This window comes from Protobothrops mucrosquamatus, unplaced genomic scaffold (assembly GCF_001527695.2).
Source record: "Protobothrops mucrosquamatus isolate PMUCROS unplaced genomic scaffold, P.Mucros_1.0 scaffold2828, whole genome shotgun sequence".
Lineage (NCBI taxonomy): Eukaryota > Metazoa > Chordata > Lepidosauria > Squamata > Viperidae > Protobothrops > Protobothrops mucrosquamatus.
The window spans coordinates 92,837-110,224 of NW_015388861.1; the positions used below are offsets into that span (position 1 = coordinate 92,837).

The following is a 17,388-nucleotide window of genomic DNA, read 5'->3' on the forward strand; positions in this document are numbered from 1 at the left end:
CAAGCTGGAATAACCATGTCTTAAGGGCGCGGCGGAAGGAAGGGAGATCAGGGATCACCCTGATCTCTGGGGGCAGTTCGTTCCAGAGGGTGGGAGCTCCCACAGAGAAGGCCCTCCCCCTTGGGGTCGCCAGCCGGCACTGTCTGGCTGACGGCACCCTGAGGAGACCCACTCTGTGGGAGCGTACAGGTCGATGGGGAGTAACACTTAAAAAATGTTGAGGTGACATGTTTAGCTGTAATGTGCGATCTCACCAACAGAAGAAGTGGTTTCCATAGGCACGTTTCATGTTGCTGCAGCACCAATGGGTCAAGCATCAATCAGATTCAGCATAGTCTGTAATATGTCCAAGGATCCCCACCCACCCATGACTTCCCTTATTCCTGGCCCTGAATCTCTCGGTTAACTTCATCTTCTTCCATTTCACAGGACCCCTAAATCTAGCTATGAACCATCTTACGATAAATAAGCCAGCGAACACCTCCAAAGTGCCATATCACCTCCTGCTCATATAAAAGCCTCTGTGCACATCAGCTTGAGTACAGACATAGACACAGACTCGTTTTCCGTTTTTTTAATTTCACAAATCTCTATTAACATGATCTACTAAGACAACAATGGGAAAATGGAATTATAAATGCAATTAATGATGGTTGAACTTTAATTGTACTCATTCTTTTTTTAAAAAAAAACTATCCCTATTTTTTTTTATCACAATTATCCTTCCAGATGCGGTAATTGAGCAGAGAGGCAAACGCTAACCAAGCTATGTATGGATACATCAAACATGCTGCAGTTTTGTTCACATGATACCAAGACACTGTTGTAGCCGTTGCTGCTCCTGTAGTGAGTAATAGAACGTATAGCGCCTGAAACAGAAAAATAAAGATGTATTTACTCTTGAACTAAAAGTAAGAAAGAACAGCATTACGTTTATTTTGTCGCCATCCTCTCCTAGCAGGTAGCATTAACTTGGTCATTACTGGCTCCCCCAATGGATGGACACAGCTAGGACAAGGGAAGCCGAGACAGCAGCCAATTTAAGTAAAGACCAGTAGGAGGTGACAGTGAGAAATTTGGGCTGGTCCCAGAGAGGCTGTTTGGGGACTTTGGTCACTCACTTATTCTCTCCCAACTCAATCCCAGAATGGTTGCGGGAAAGAATGGAAGAGACAGTGCTGCTTCGAACTCCTGGAATTCCACCAAAAAAAATCTGTCAATGAGGCAAGAGGGTATAAAATTGAAAGCCAGCTGGAAGCAACCAAAGAATTGAATAGGAACTGCCTTTTGCACTGGATGGAAAGCCTCAAGGGGCATCGAGTCAGCGAATGCACACCACTGCTTGTACTAAAACAATTCATCATCTGCTGGATTACAAACAGGTGGCCCCTCATTCCCACTCCNCACTTTATGAAGCCTGAGTAATATCACACTTAAAATACTGCATCCAGTTTTGGTCACCATATTATAGAAAAGATGTAGAGACTCTGGAAAAGAGTGCAGAAAAGAGCAATAAAGATGATTAGGGGACTGGATACTAAAAGACATGAAGAACGGTTCTACTCGTGAAGGACTCAGGATGTGTACTTGGGATTTTAAATTCCCACCAGATTTAACAAACGAGAGAGACAAATGCAACAAACCCATGCTGTGTGACTCAGGAAAAAACATGTCAGCAGTATCTGGTAGTATTAGAGTATTACTAATACTAGTATTAGAGCCAGTTTGCGCTAGACTATGTCTTTTTTTTTGTCTTACATTTTCTATCCTATTTTATTAAATAAACAAAAGAGGGGGAGATGGCAGTGATATGTACAGTACTGAGAATGCAAGCTTAGACTAGGATGAGTGAACAAAGGTATTTTCTATAGCTCTATGTTCTACTTGAACACTGGCCTGGAGTCACAACTTTCAGACCCAAACTTGCCCAAATTTCATTTTAAATTCCTGCAGTAAGTTATTCCACTTTGCTTACAACTGGACTAATTTTTAAAGCAAGGTAGTGAATGTTAAAGCAGCAAGATTAAATTGACTATTCCAGGCTGTTATAAGGAGTCCACAGGGAAGTCATCAAGAGGGCGATTACATCCATGAGATCAACGTTCTGGCTTTTTGATGTGCTGACATGCGTGGATGGGGCTTTGATGGCCTAACTGTGGCTATTTTGTTTTTCCGATGCCCTTGCCAATCCCCCCTAGGCTGTTATGACAAACCAACAATACATTTATTTATTTATTTATTTTTATTTATTTAAATTTATATCCCGCCCTTCTCCTTGCGGACTCAGGGCGGCTGACAATCAGGTAAAAATACAAAAATAACACTACAAATTTAAAAATTAGTTAAAAGGGAAATATTTGAATTTGGTCAAATTAAAATATAATTAAAACCCCCTCTAAAAGTTTCCCCTAGGCCAGTCCCGCAAGCTGGAATAACCANAAAAAAAATCTGTCAATGAGGCAAGAGGGTATAAAATTGAAAGCCAGCTGGAAGCAACCAAAGAATTGAATAGGAACTGCCTTTTGCACTGGATGGAAAGCCTCAAGGGGCATCGAGTCAGCGAATGCACACCACTGCTTGTACTAAAACAATTCATCATCTGCTGGATTACAAACAGGTGGCCCCTCATTCCCACTCCTCCAGAAACGACTTGTACAACCTCACAAGCTTTAGTAAATTTCAGGTGTACATTTCCCTGCTTCTCTTAGTCGATCTGTGTATATAGAAAAAGGTGCTTTGGGAGATACATTAAAACTGCCATGTCCTTTAGAACATAGAACATGGAATAACCGAAGGGACCTTGGAGGTCTTCTAGTCCAACCCCCTGCTCAAGCAGGAGATCCTATGCCATTTCAGACAACTGGCTGTCCAGTCTCTTCTTAAAAGCCTCCACAATGGGGCACCGCACCCATGACTTCTGAAGGCAAGGCATTTCACTGATTAATTGTTCTCACTGTCAGGAAATTTCTCCTCCGTTCTAGGTTGCTTTTCTCCCTGGTTAATTTCCATCCATTATTTCTTGTTGTACCTTCTGGTGCTTTGGAAAATAGCTTGATCCCCTCATCTTTGTGGTTGCCCCTCAAATATTGGATCACTGCTATCATGTCTCTTCTGATCCTTCTGTCACTAAACTAGACATACCCAATTCTGGCAACCATTCTTCATAAGGTGCTTTTTTGGGGAGGCAAATGGACTTTCTTATTTTTCTTTGAAAACATTTCGCTTCTCATCCAAGAAGCTTCTTCAGCTCTGACTAGATCAAGGCTTTTCAACCAGTGGTATGGGTACCACCTGTGGTACATTGGCACCTGGCAGGTGGTACGCGACCATCCTAGAAAAGTGGTAGCAGGGGAGGGGAATGAGCTGAACCAGTGGCAGCACCGCACAAGCCTGAGTGAGAGATGGCTGGAGCTGCAGGGCTGTCAGGGCTCAGTGGAAGCGCCAGGATCACCGCCTGGCTCCAGCTGGAGCTCGGCGCTGATCCTGGTCCTTCTGCTGAGCCCAGAAGAAGCGCCGATCAGCTGGAATGTTGCAGCATCTCCAGGGTCTTGTGATTTACATTCAGATGCTTGGCAACTCATTCATATTTATGACGGTCACAGTGTCCCAGGGTCATGTGAAGTGACCAAAACCTGCTGCAACCACCCAGCAGACAGGAGGAATAAAAACCAAACACCCCCCACCAATCCACTACCAATCTTCAACAGAAATGCTCACAACAATGAAAACCTCAGACAGGAGGAAGAGTGCCGCAAGATGGTCAGGTGTCTTGCTCGGCTGTGGTTTGGGGGGCACTTTTTTCAGTGCCATTGTAACTTCGAATAGTCACTAAGCGAACTGTTGTAAGTCGAGGACTACCTGTACTTTATCACTTTTTTCCTTTTTTTGGGGGGGGGTCATCAAATTTTTGACACCTTGCTAGGCGACTGGTGGTACTCGTATGTTGCCATATCCTAAAAGTGGTACAATGGGTGAAAAGGTTGAAAAGCCCTGGACTAGATGGTGAGGAATGGAAGGATTTATATTCCTTGCAGACAGCTGGTTATTTACATTCTTTTAGAAAGTCATTGAAGCCATTTGGAGGTTTACCTGTGTACTCAGAGTCACCTAAGTAGTGCAAATGTGTGTGGAGCCTTCTTGGCTGCAGGATGTTTTCTGCCCTGTGTCCCTTCACTGTTGAAGGCAGGTGCAGACACAGACTCATCCCCAACAGTCTGGGCCTCCACAAGTTCGGGAAAGGGAGCAGTGGCATCTCCAGGAATGTTGGACAATTAAAGCAGTTGTACAAAACTGAGGACAATGCATCACAGTTTGGATTTTACAGTAATAACCGAGAGTTGTGTTTGTCTGCAAAGCATTAATGGGGATCTAATTAAGCCCATCAACTGCTTCAGACCAGCTTTCCCCTGCCTGCTGAAGTCATAAGCAGAAACTTTTTAGAAATTGGGGCTTCCATGAAGGACCTTTCAATGGACGAAAACCTCACCCTCTCCTTTAATCCCAAGCCAAAGATTTCATCCTGCCTGGGAGGGCAGAGACATTCAGGGCAAGGGAAAAGGGAGCCAAATGCAAACTCAGCGAGGGCAAAGAATAGCTTAATATTCACGCATTTATATCTTTTATTTCATTATACCTTACGTGATTCTTAGTGGTCAACAACCATTATTAATATACCTCAAACAAATGCCTAATCATGGAATAATGTGATTGTTATGAGGTAAATGAAAAATACCATTAAAATATTGGAGAAATATTTACTGCATTAGCAGAAGTTGTGTGTTGCAGGCTTTAAACAAATAATAGGAATTGGCTGAGTGTGATAAACTATGTGTAACTCTATTAAGAAACATTTTACAAGAAGTGTCAACCGAAAGTCACAGATGGTGTAAGATAATACCCGTGTCGAGCAATGTGGTAAGATAGCCTATTTCATGAACTTCTCTTTTCCAATGTGTAAACTTTAGATATAAACTTCTCCCTTTTTAGTGTGTTAAAAGTAGATACGAGTCATCCTGTGGGTGAAGCATAGGTGACAAGCTGTATAAGAATGATGCCCTGGGAGTAGCCCGGGGTTCAGAATTTGTCATGCGAATGCTCTGAACCTTTGCGCAAATAAACCTGTTTTCTCCAACCCTTCGTGGTCTTGTCATCTGAAGTAAGTATTGAGGTTTCTACTACAGTTAAGTGTCAGCCAGAAGGTTGTTACCAATGCAACCATTGTCACTTCTATCAGAAGGCTGATATCCAGAGAGTTGTGGTCATCCTGAAGAAGGAAAGAACACCTTCAAGACTCCTCCCTTCCCCAAAACAGGGTAGTAAATATTGTATTTCTACCAATCAAATGGCTGATATTTCCAACCGGAAGACCTTGTTACTTTATGTAAATAGTAACTCTCTGAATATGGAGATTCATTTAAGTACCTGACTAATAACATTCCACCACATTTGTCCCTATCTTCAGACTTCCCCTTATGAGGGGTCCTTGGTGCTCTCTGAGCTTGGTTGTTTTCTTGTGGACGTTTCCTTACCCAGATAATATTATTAGGATTAGCACTAATGATGTTACCTAGTTTAGGTAAATGAAACATCTGCAACCAAGCTCAGAGAGCATCAAGGACCCCTCATTTCAACCCTGAGCTACAAATATTTTCCTTTACTAGTTTCCCCTTATGATCCTAAATCCTAAAAGCAATACTACAGCTAGCAATCTTCCATCATTGTCCCTTGGGTTAATTTATCAAAGCAGCCCACTGCCATTTATTGCACACTTTTCAAGCAAATACTGTAGTTCAAGTGTTCTATTTTTCCCCTAAAAAAAACAGTACAAGACAATTTTTAAAAATCCTATCTATATATTAAATGAATGTTGAATCTTCCTGGTTGTAGGAAGCCTAATGATTGCTTAGGCCAGGGGTCGGCAACCTTAAACACTCAAAGAGCCATTTGGACTCGTTTCCCACAGAAAAGAAAACACCGGGAGCCACAAAACTCTGCTGCTCCCCCCCCCACAGCACTCCCCTGCTCCACCACTGCTGCTGCTTACCCCCCTGTGCAGAGCGCCCTCCTGCTGCTGCTTTCTCCCCCTACCTCCCCCACCCTGCCGCCGCTTTTCCCTCCTACCTCCCCCATCCTGCTGCTGCTTTTCCTCCTACCTCCCCCACACAGAGTGCCTTGCCACTGCTGCTTTCTCCCCCTACCTCCCCCACCCTGCTGCCGCTTTTCCTTCCTATCTCCCCCACGTGGAGCACCCTGCCGCTGCTGCTTTCTCACCCTACCTCCCCTGTGTGGATCGCCCTGCTGCCACTTTTTCTTCCTACCTCCCATCCTGCCACCACTTTTCCTTCTACCTCCCCTGCGTGGAGCGCCCTGCCGCTGCTGCTTTCTCATCCTACCTCCCCTGCATGGCACGCCCTGCCGCTGCTTTTTCTTCCTACCTCCCCCGCGCTGAGCGCCCTGCTGCCGCTTTTCCTTCCTACCTGCGCCGAGCGCCCTGCTGCCGCTTTTCCCTCCTACCTCCCCCGCACTGAGCGCCCTGCTGCCGCTGCTTTCCCCAGCAGAGTTTCGGAGGCAGCAGCAGGGCATAGCCGAGGCATGGCCCAGCAGCAACGCTCATCCTCCTCACTCAAGGTGCAGCAGCAGGATTGCTCTCAATAAGGCGGGCGCACAGGAGCGAGCACCGCACCCGGCTCTTATTGTTTGAGAGCAATCCCGCTGCTGCGCCTCCGCTTTTTTCAACCATGATCCCTCCTTCCCAGCCAGCCAGCTCTTCATGAATTTAACATGGACATAAAAATGTTTCACCACCTTTATCAATATTACAAAGAAAAGTTTTAAGAATTTTAATTGTGCTTGATCAGGTTCACTAGTTTTCCTCCAGTCACTCTCTTTGCATCTCTTACCGACTTCATCACCCTCTGAAAGCCAGAGTACACAACGATGCACACTCATAGAGAGGATCCTGCAATCTAATCTGAGCTGTCACAACCTTTCATTCCAGCACGATTATAGCAGGTTATTCTCTTTCTCTCCGTCTCTCTCTCTCATTACAGTGTTCTCTGTTTTTCAAATATGTTTATTAAGGATTATAAATGAAAAGAGTAAAACCCTTACTCCTGCATCCCAACAGGTAAAAACAATTTTAGAAGCTTATCTACCATCTTTAAATACAGCATAATTATCCCCATACCTCATCTCTTAATTTAAAAAAAGATCAAAATATTTCATTAAACGTTCTTTACTAAAAGTCCAGTAAGGACAACCACATATATTTTGTTTGTCTGTCTGTCTGTCTGTCCGTCCGTCCGTCCGTCCATCTGTCTCTCTCCCTCCCTCTCTCCCTCCCTCCCTCTCCTTCTCTCTCTCTTTCTCTCTCTCTCCATTATATCATTTAGCTCTGATAAAATAAGCCACATTTATGTCTTCCCTGAATTTCTAAAGATAGTGATTAACTGCTTCAAAAACAAAACAAAAAACTAGCTTGCTGTTCATCTGTTTCAAAACAAAAACCTTTCAAATTTTAAAAGAAAATATTTTGTAAATCCAATAATCCTTCATTTATCATTTCTCATGCAGTTTTTTTGCTCTCAATAAGGCGAGCAATCCCGCTGCTGCGCCTCCATTTTCTTCAACCATGATCACCCCTGCCCAGCCAGCCAGCCACCATCACCGATCTTCTCCTCATGATCCCCTCCTCCCCAGCCAGCCAGCCACCATTGCCGACCTACTCCTCACTTGGCCAGCTGGCCTCACTCTCTCCCCCTCCTCCTCCTCTTCCTCCTCCTCCTCCTCCTCGCGAGATCTTTTTTTTTTGTGAGAAGTTGGAATTGATTGATTGAACTTTTTTAGTCCCACTTCTTATTTTGGGGGGCTGCAAATGGTGGAGGAGGACTGGGAGCCACAGTAGAGGGATGAAAGAGCCGCATGCAGCTCCAGAGCCGCGGGTTGCCGACCCCTGGTTTAAGCATTACTATGGTAGACAAGCCATTGTATTTTAAAAGTCAGGTTTGCCACAACCATTCCTCTATAATATACAGAACATACTTAGCGTTATTAGTAGCATTTGAAAAGTGTAATTTGAACGAAGGGCCAGAAGGTTTATTTATTTAAAAAAGGAAACTCAGTTGGCCCAAGCTCTGCAATAAATAGCAATTATTGTGGCACATAAATTATTGTATGTTGTATTATCCTGAAACACACACCCCCCCCGCACAACTCAAGGCTCCTGAGCCAATGACACGTACAATGTGCATATATTTACAGAACTTACCAATTCTATTTTGTGTTGTCCAAAAAAGATAGGTGTCCATGACCAGTTTAAGGCTAACTGTCCCACATACAGCCCAAGCGGAGCAAAGGACTTTTCATTGAAACCTCCCAAGTCCCTCCATACCAGGTAAGATCCATATCTATAAGGGTGGAAGATATAGTCAGAAAATAAACTAGATTTGGGGATTTTTAAGACTAACAACAAACTTGCAGTTTAAATCGGTGTATTTACGGTACTGAAATCATTTGGAATATACGTCAGATATTTCCATTTTTTTGTCTACAACTCATTAGAAAAATACTGGTATCATATTTCTCTCTCCACAATCCTAATCTCCAAGCTCAGTTCTGTTCCTGTACGTAAAGTACTCCTGCAATTTCCATAATAGCCAAGTTAATCATGACCATGGCATTTTCCTGGGGCCCACTTTTTAATCTATGGAGTCTAAGTTCTGGGATTTCATTGATTTTCCAATTAAGCACTAATTAAGCCCCAACTATTTTTTCAAGATCAGCCAAGATCAAAGGCACCCTCAAATCAAGCTCAACTGGTGCTTGCATAAACCTCTGCAGGCAGTGGTATAGAACTCATTTCCCACAACCTCCCAGTCTAGCTTAGTAGTTTTCCATCCAATATTAAATAGGACCAGCTCAGTTTAAGATTTTTGAGATCAGCCTAAATCAGCTAGATGCTATCAGCTGAGCCAGGCTTTTACTTGGGTAGGGTGAGAAGTGCATTATCTAGGATTTCAGCTAAATATAGAAGCTGAAAAATGGAGCATTTTGAACTGGGATCTCCCCTAAAATGTGGCCTTGATGCATATATTTAATCCTTATACAGATGTTAACATGAAATTATTATTCTACAAGTACTGTAAGAGGAGATATCCTACCTAAAAAACAATGAAATTAATTCTCTTTTAGATGACACTGTTTCATTTCCCCCCCCCTTCAGATGGTGCTGAAAGATGCATTTTAAGACAGAAACAACCACTCTGAGAAATGAAGAATTTTTCCTCTGTTTCACTTTCAAACCCAAGATAATCTCCCATTGAAGTTGTTGTTGTTATTGTTAGTTGCGAAGTTGTGTCCGACCCATCGCAACCCCCATGGACAATGTTCCTCCAGGCCTTCCTGTCCTCTACCATCTTCTGGAATCCATTTAAGCTCACCCCTACTGCTTCAGTGACTCCATCCAGCCACCTCATTCTCTATCGTCCCCTTCTTCTATTGCCCTCAGTCTTTCCCAGCATTAGGCTCTTCTCCAGTCAGTCCTTCCTTTTCATTAGGTGGCCAAGTATTTGAGTTTCAACTTCAGGATCTGGCCTTCTAAAGAGCAGTCAGGGTTGATCTCCTCTAGGACTGACCGGTTTGATCGCCTTGCAGTCCAGGGGACTCACAGGAGTCTTCTCCAGCACCATAGTTCAAAGGCCTCAATTCTTTTGCGCTCAGCCTTTCTTATGGTCCAACTTTCAAGAATGGTTTTCTTCTTGAAACTCCTAGCATTCAGGGATTGTTGGTTAATACTTTAATGGGAGACTACTATTCCAGGAAATCCCGGGACTCTAGATTAGACTGCCACAAAACACCCAAGCAAGCAACTTGGATGTATTCACTAAATCAGCAACATTTGAGTTTATCTCAAAGGGGACTTGACTTTTTACACACTAAGAAAATAATTTGCATCTGGATTAAAGGAAGGACCTGTAACAGAGACTTACCCAAAAATGAAGTGAAAAAAAAGTGAAAGAAAACATAGTAACAACCCTTAAAATTTCAGAATTAAAATCAGAATAAAGAGGCAACAGAAGGCAACAATTATGCAAAGAACTTAAGGAGATCTAAAACCAAAATGCCCGGCACTGAAAAAAAGTTCAAAATGAGTCCTGCTTGAGATGAGGCATCCTGCGACTCAAGTAACCTGTCATTTGGGTCTCTTCATCTGAACATTTGGGCAAGAAAACATGGAAGGAAAAGTAATTGGCAATGTTCTGACTCCAAACTATTCAGGATGATGCAATTCCCCAATGTGTCAATTTAGTATTGTCACTTGTAATTACTTGTTTTTTCCTTGACTGCTACTTTACCCCTTGGTGAGTCTCCTAGGGTGACTATGTTGACCTACTAATTTGTTTAATTGAGTAATTAAATGAATAGCAGCATCTTGAACTTACCTCAGTCTCAATTAAAAGCCAAGACGGCTGGCTACTGTTATTGCCGGGCCTGATATCCATTAACCACGTGCACAGAAATTTTAGAAGTTGCCCTGTAATTAACCAAACAAAAAAAATTGCTTACCCCATTGCTGTATATAAAGTTACCCACGCAGGTCCAAACAACCAGTTTGGTGGACGCCAAGGTGGCAGTTTCAGGGATCTGTACCAGTTCATTTCCCTCTTGACTATTGAGGCTGTCAAAAAACCCCCTATATTAGGCAAGAGTGTGAAGCCAACAGCTGGGATCCAGGATGAAACGATTTCCATTATGGCTCCTGAGATGAAGGCACCTAGAAAATTGAATGAAAACAGATTTTGCCAGTGTTTTTTTTGTAAAAAAAAAAAAAAAGTGCCAGAACTCACACATGTCATACAACCCGCCTTGCCTACCCTACAAGGTTTACCTTTGTAGTTGGAAAAAAAAAACCCTTCCATTTTTAGTGTATCTAAAAGACTAGGATTTTGTTCAAGGTAAGTTAATACTATTAATGTTACCATGCACTGTGTGGCTTTAAATTACAAGAAGGCATTTTATTAATCTTTTGGGACATTTACCACTGGCATACCCATTTAGTTTAATGAGCGGAAATGTCAGCTTTTTATGCGGGATGAAATTGGCCCAATAAAACAAAAGTTGGTTGCTTGTAAAAGATTGAATTATTTTTAAGACATCGTCAAACAAGGTGGTAAAAATTTACATTTGGAGTTTAATATGGATATTGACTTGAAACAAATTAAAGTTGAAACTTTGTCAGTGAACAGATTACTTTTCATTTACCTTTAAGTTAAACCCAATTTAATAAATAGATCTGATTAAACCTCATACTGTAGGTCTACCTTGACATCTGACCAATACATAATTAATATATATTATTATTATTAATAAAACCTCCAAATAACAAGACATTGGCTTTATTCTTATTCTTCCCCTCTGCAGTTTGAATATAAAGCAGGAGTCTTCAAAGTCGGCCCTTTTATGACTTGTGGACTTCAACTCCCAGAATTTCTCAGTCAGGCATGCTGGCTGAGGAATTCTGGGAGTTGAAGTCCACAAGTCGTAAAAGGGCCAACTTTGAAGACCCCGGATACAAAGTATAAAAGACTAAAAAGAGATTTTTAATCTCACACCCCACCTCCTGTAAGGGAAGGCAAAAGGCTCACTGACCCTCTCGTGAAAGAGGGCCTCCATGTTTATGTGTCTCCCAGTGCCACCATCGGCTCCCACCACACCAATCAAGCCACGCTCTAGCTATGGTGCTCCAGCGTCTCATGGTTCCTCCTAGAGGAGGAAGACAGCGCCGGGGGGGGGACCCCGCTAGCACCGTACCACCGGTGGGGCATTTTCAAAAGCAAACGAGGATACGAAGGGCAACAATAAAAAAGAACGCAATTCTGGAAAATCTGTTGAAAAAGGTCCCGGAACTCTGTTCCGGTGCATTCTATGACAAAAAAAAAGTCCTGGATTTTGCAAAATACAATTTCCAGGAAAATCCAGGAAAACAGCACATTGAAGAAAGACTTAGAATCTGTTTCACTGCCTAAGCCCTGGGCCAGCAGGATATGTCTAGAGCAGGGGGTCTTCAAACTTGGCCCTTTTATGACTTGTGGACTTCAACTCCCAGAATTCCTCAGCCAGGCATGCTGGCTGAGGAATTCTGGGAGTTGAAGTCCACAAGTCATAAAAGGGCCAAGTTTGAAGGCACCTGGTCTAGAGCACTCCAATACACAATCTTTGTGCTGCTTCTGAATACTAGGATCCCATGTCAGCATCACTGTTCATCACTGGAATCAATGTGTTCCTGACTCAGCTGGAGTGTATCTTACACTGCCTCTTTTGGGAGATCCTCAAGCTCTGCAAGACTCATGGGCAGCCTGTTTTCTTAGCTTCCTTGTTCTTGAACTTTCTCAGCAAGATTTGGCCATTGCAGCATCTTAGCAAGAGAACATCTTGGCAGTTTTCCCCTCATAGCCATTGTTCAGATTCCTTGAGGAATTAAAAAAAAATGGATAGGAATGGGGCACTGAGTACTGATTTACTTTCCAGTTTATCAGCTAAAGGGAGTACTAACTGATTGATCACTGGTCGCAATGGAATTGCGCAAAGGCCTGGAGACTAAAACATATGAAGAACGGTTGCAGGAACTGTATATGGCTAGTCTAGAGAAAAGAAGGACTAGGGTGACATGATAGCAGCATTCTAATATTTGAGGGGCTGCCACAAAGAGGAGGGGGTCAACTTATTTTCCAAAGCACCAGAAAGCAAGACAAGAAACAATGGATGGAAACTAATCAAGGAGAGAAGCAAACTGGAATTAAGGAGAAACTTCCTATCAGTGAGAACAATTAACCAGTGGAACAGCTTGCCTTCAGAAGTTGTGGGTACTTCATCACTGGAGGTTTTTTAGAAGGGACTGGACAGCCGCTTATCTGAAATGATATAGGAACTCTTGCTTGAGCAGGGAGTTGAACTAGACATCCAAAGTCCCTTCCAGCTCTATTCTGATTGAATTGGGCAGCAATGGAAATAAAACTGCAGGTTCATTTCAAATGGTTTCTGAGGAATTGAGGAGTCAAAATGGCTGCAGTGTAGATGTATGCTAAGTAAAAAGATATTCTGAAGAGGCAGCGGAAACAATTATGTTGGATTTACTGCCCCCACCCATCCACTGTGTGACCTCTCTATGTCATCATTAAAAATTTTCTACACAACTTTCTCATCTGTATCGAACTGACAATAAGTATACATTAGGACTTGGTGATAATATGAATTCAAAAGAAAAATATATTCAGAATGCTTGTGGGAATATATGCCGCACCTATTAGAAACACCTTATAGTAGCTAGTTCTTGCACCCGGCGGCCGAAGCGCTGGCACAAGTGAGGGGGTGTGCGCACACATGCGTGCACACTGGCCAGCCTGTCCTGTGGCCTGGTGGCCAGCAGGCCATGGCCCCACTACCAGGCCGCGGCCCAAAGGTTGAGGGCCCCTGGTGTAGAGTACCTTGGCTGGTCTCAAAAAAGAAAGGGAAATCACCACGTTCTAAGTTAGACCAAAAAGTTGAAAATATATCCCAGGAGAAGGCAATCACAAAAATACTGTCTTGTTGCCAAAGAACTTACACCATGGTTATAAGCCAAGGTTTATATCCTAGTACTTTGCCTGAGCTCAACATAGTGGCTTCCTGAAAAAGAACATGATTTAATATCCTATATGAACCCAATCATTAATACGAACCAATTCTCAGGGTTACCTAGGGGTATCTGGACATGTTGCATTTGCACCTGAGCAAATTGTGATCTAGGCACACCATGATTATCAGCTCTGTCCAACATATTAACTTTATTAAGATCCCAGCTCCCCTTGAGGAAGGCACACCCTGATGATCAGAAGCTCTTTCCAACATATTAACTTTATTAAGATTCCAGCTTGAGGAATTTTCATTAAATGCTGGAGTGTCAGAGCCATATTTTGCTTTTTTTAATGGTATATCATCTCTTACTCCTAGGGCAAACTATTATTTTGTCCACGTTTCTTAGATATGAATTTGCTGGTGGCAACCTCTCTTTACTGTAATCTGGATCTTGTTCATAATATAAAGTAGGAAGAGTTTATCTAAATCCTTATAAGGTTCATGCAAACAGGCGAAGTTGGAACTGATTGACTGAACTTCTTTAGTCCCACTTCTTTTGTTTGTGGGACTGCCCACAAACTTCTTTTCTTTTTGGGATTGCACGCAGCGGTGGAGGAAGAGATGGTGGACCTGGAAAGAAGGTACCGTGTGGGTCCGATCGGGGGTGTGTGGGGTTCTGCCAAGCATCTTATACGGAGCTGGGGAAATGGGCTGAGTGGGAGGAGGTGCCAATGCCACTGCCATGAGGCTTTGCAGAGCCCCCCAAGTGGCCAGGATCCCCCCTGACGAGCCAGCCAGCCATTATCGTTGACCTTCTCATGATCACCCCTCCTCAGCCAGTCAGCCACTATCGCCGACCTTTCTGCTTTCTTCAACTTGAATGGAGCAGAGCCACCCAAGCCGCTAGCAGCCAATTGAGTGTAGAGGAGGAGGAGGAGGAGGAGGAGAGCGTGAGGCCGGCTGGCCAGGTGAGGAGTAGGTCGGCGATGGTGGCTGGCTGGCTGGGGAGGGTGCGCTCATGAGGAGAAGATCAGTGATGGTGGCTGGTTGACTGGGAAGGGGGGGATCATGAGGAGAAGATTGGTGATGGTGGCTGGCTGGCTGGCTGGGGAGGGGTGATTATGGTTGAAGAAAACGGAGGTGCAGCAGCGGGATTGCTCGCTTTATTGAGAGCAAAAAAACTGCATGATAAACGAAGGATTATTGGACTTACAAAATATTTTTTTATATTTTGAAAGATTTTTTTTTGAAACAGATGAACAGCAAGCTAGTTTTTTGTTTGTTTTTTTTTTGAAGCAGTTAATCACTATCTTTAAAAATGTGGCTTATTTTATCAGAGCTAAATGATATATTGGAGAGAGAGAGAAAGAGAGAGAGAGACAGAGAAAATATATGTGGTTGTCCTTACTGGACTTTTAATAAAGAACGTTTAATAAAATATTTTGATGTTTTTTTAATTAAGAGATGAGGTGTGGGGATAATTATGCTGTATTTAAAGATGGTAGATAAGCTACTAAAATTGTTTTTACCTGTTGGGATGAAGGAGAAAGGAGGGGAAAGTGGCGGCAGGGCGCTCCGCTGTGGTGGAGTGCTGGAGGGAGGGAGCAGCAGGATTTTGTGGCTCCCAGTGTTTGTTTTTTCTGTGGGAAACAGGTCCAAATGGCTCTTTGAGTGTTTAAGGTTGCCAACCCCTGCACTAGTGAGAAGACACTTGGAATACTGTGTCTAGTTCTAATTGTCATGATACAAAAAAGATGCTGAGACCTTAGAAAGAGTGCAAACAAGAGCAACAAAGATGATAAGGCTAAACTGTATAATAAACAATTAAGGAAGCTAAGCCTTAACTAATTGAGAATGTTTAATCTAACAAAGAGAATGCAGGTAAGAGTACCCTTTCTGAGTCAGGAGACCATGCTAGAGTACTGTACAAGGAGTATTTGCAGATGGCTGTGAGCGTTTCCTAAAATACACAGCAAATGTGGGTACACAGCCCCTAGGAAACAATTGTATGAGGACATGCAGGACTCCTGGATGCTTGAGATCTGCGGCAGACTGAAAGCTGACTTCTCCCCATTTCCTTTAGCTGCCCAAACTTTTGACGTATTTTTTGATTGAGAGATTTAAAAGACATGCAGGCAGGCACACCACGATCTTAAGTCACACCTTTCACTGTGAGAGTCAGAGATAGGATCCTGAGGAGGAAAAAGGCTTACCTGCTATCGCTGCCACAGTCCTCCAAGTCTGGGCTGAAGGAGAAGAATGCCTCTCTTACCGGCACTTCAGAAAAATTGAGGTGCAGCTTAGAACGCGCCACATATATATGGGGGCCAATTGCTAGAAGCTATGCCCTTGCACACTGGGGCGGTGCTACCATTATTATTACATCCTTTTTAATCAAACATAATGAAGTCCAATATAAATATTACTATGTAAGTCATAAGTCACTAAATGTTTGCTGTATAAGTCATACATTAAGATCAACTGATGCTTTAGGTATAGAAGTTAAGACACCCTCCCATTGTCTAGGCCAGGGGTAGGCAACCTTGGCTCTTTTATGACTCATGGACTTCAACTCCCAGAATTCCTGAGCCAGCATGGCTCAGCTTGGAAACCTCTCCCTTTTCCCTCAGCATGGCTGGCTGAGGAATTCTGGGAGTTGAAGTCATTAAAGACCCAAGGTTGCCTACCCCTGGTCTAGGCAATTCAGTATAGAAACCTCTAATTCTTTATTCCACTTATCTCTTAACACTTGCATTATCAAATTGCTTTATATCTATAGAAACCTATGTGTTTTTTTAAAGATAGGTTTTAAAAGATTTAACCAGTCCTAGTATACCAGGTATTTGCTCTGAAAATGTTGCTGGTCCAAATAGTATGCTTAACAAATATTGTAGCTATAAATATTGCCACTAAGTTACATCTGATAGATATTTGTCACTTTGCACACCATATGTTAAAAATTCATCCTTGTTGTGTAGCAATTGATCAAATGTCAATTTACTCATTTTCATCTCGTTTTTCAGTATCAGCATCTTTTTTCCCAATTTTTAATGTTGGGAGTTTCCCACAAGCTCTTTTTTATCAGTGATTTGAACTACTTACAAAGTGAACATTTTACCAAATATGGGAAAAATAAAGCAACTGAGAACACCATGTGAATGACTTTAGCTCTTCTGCACTGCTGCCAGGAAGAATATACATATGTGTTTGCAAAGTTGATTCGAACAATGGGAGTCTTTTGCAAAGCTATGCCCATGAAATCTGGCTAGATTCAGTGTTTCTCAACCTTGACAATTTTAAGGCATGTGGACTTCAACTCCCAGAATTCCACAGCCAGCAATGCTGGGTTAGAACATTATGAGATTACCAGGAACTCCCAGAGCTGTAGGCGAGATTACTAAATTGAACCACATCCTTACAAACAGCTGTCATGAAAACAACATGGTTGTATACATGAAGAATCAAGTTTCACTTGGTAAGATATTTTTTTTAGTTCAATTCCATCAACTCGCACCCAATCTTGGTGATTAAATGGACAAATGGTTACTATCTTGGCTTGTTCTTTTCCAGTCTGCAGCTCTTCCAACAGCATTTGATTTCTCTGGTTCAACAAATCCAGATTTCCACTTTCCTCAACTTCCCAATCGTAGGCATTTTTCTACTCTACCAGTTGCTTGCATGTGTGTCCAAAGTATAAGTTTCTAATTGTTGCTTCAAGAGAGCAATCTCTCTCTTAGTCATGAAAGTCAGGTGGGTGGCTTACAGCCAGCCCCCCCC

At 42.8% G+C, this 17,388-nt stretch overlaps 1 protein-coding gene across 1 annotated transcript in view; it reads right to left on the minus strand.

Annotated features, from left to right (window-relative positions):
• Positions 1–559: 559 nt before the first annotated feature.
• The window catches only part of TSPO (translocator protein), a 20,473-nt gene continuing 3,644 nt past the window's right edge, over positions 560–17,388 (minus strand). Inside the window, exons 2-4 of the mRNA XM_015825835.1 lie at positions 10,564–10,771; positions 8,267–8,405; positions 560–869 (exon numbers count right to left, since the gene is read on the minus strand). Coding sequence (XP_015681321.1) covers positions 699–869; positions 8,267–8,405; positions 10,564–10,748 — 495 coding nt within the window. The 5' untranslated portion in view covers positions 10,749–10,771 and the 3' untranslated portion in view covers positions 560–698. The remainder of the gene's footprint in view (positions 870–8,266; positions 8,406–10,563; positions 10,772–17,388) is intronic.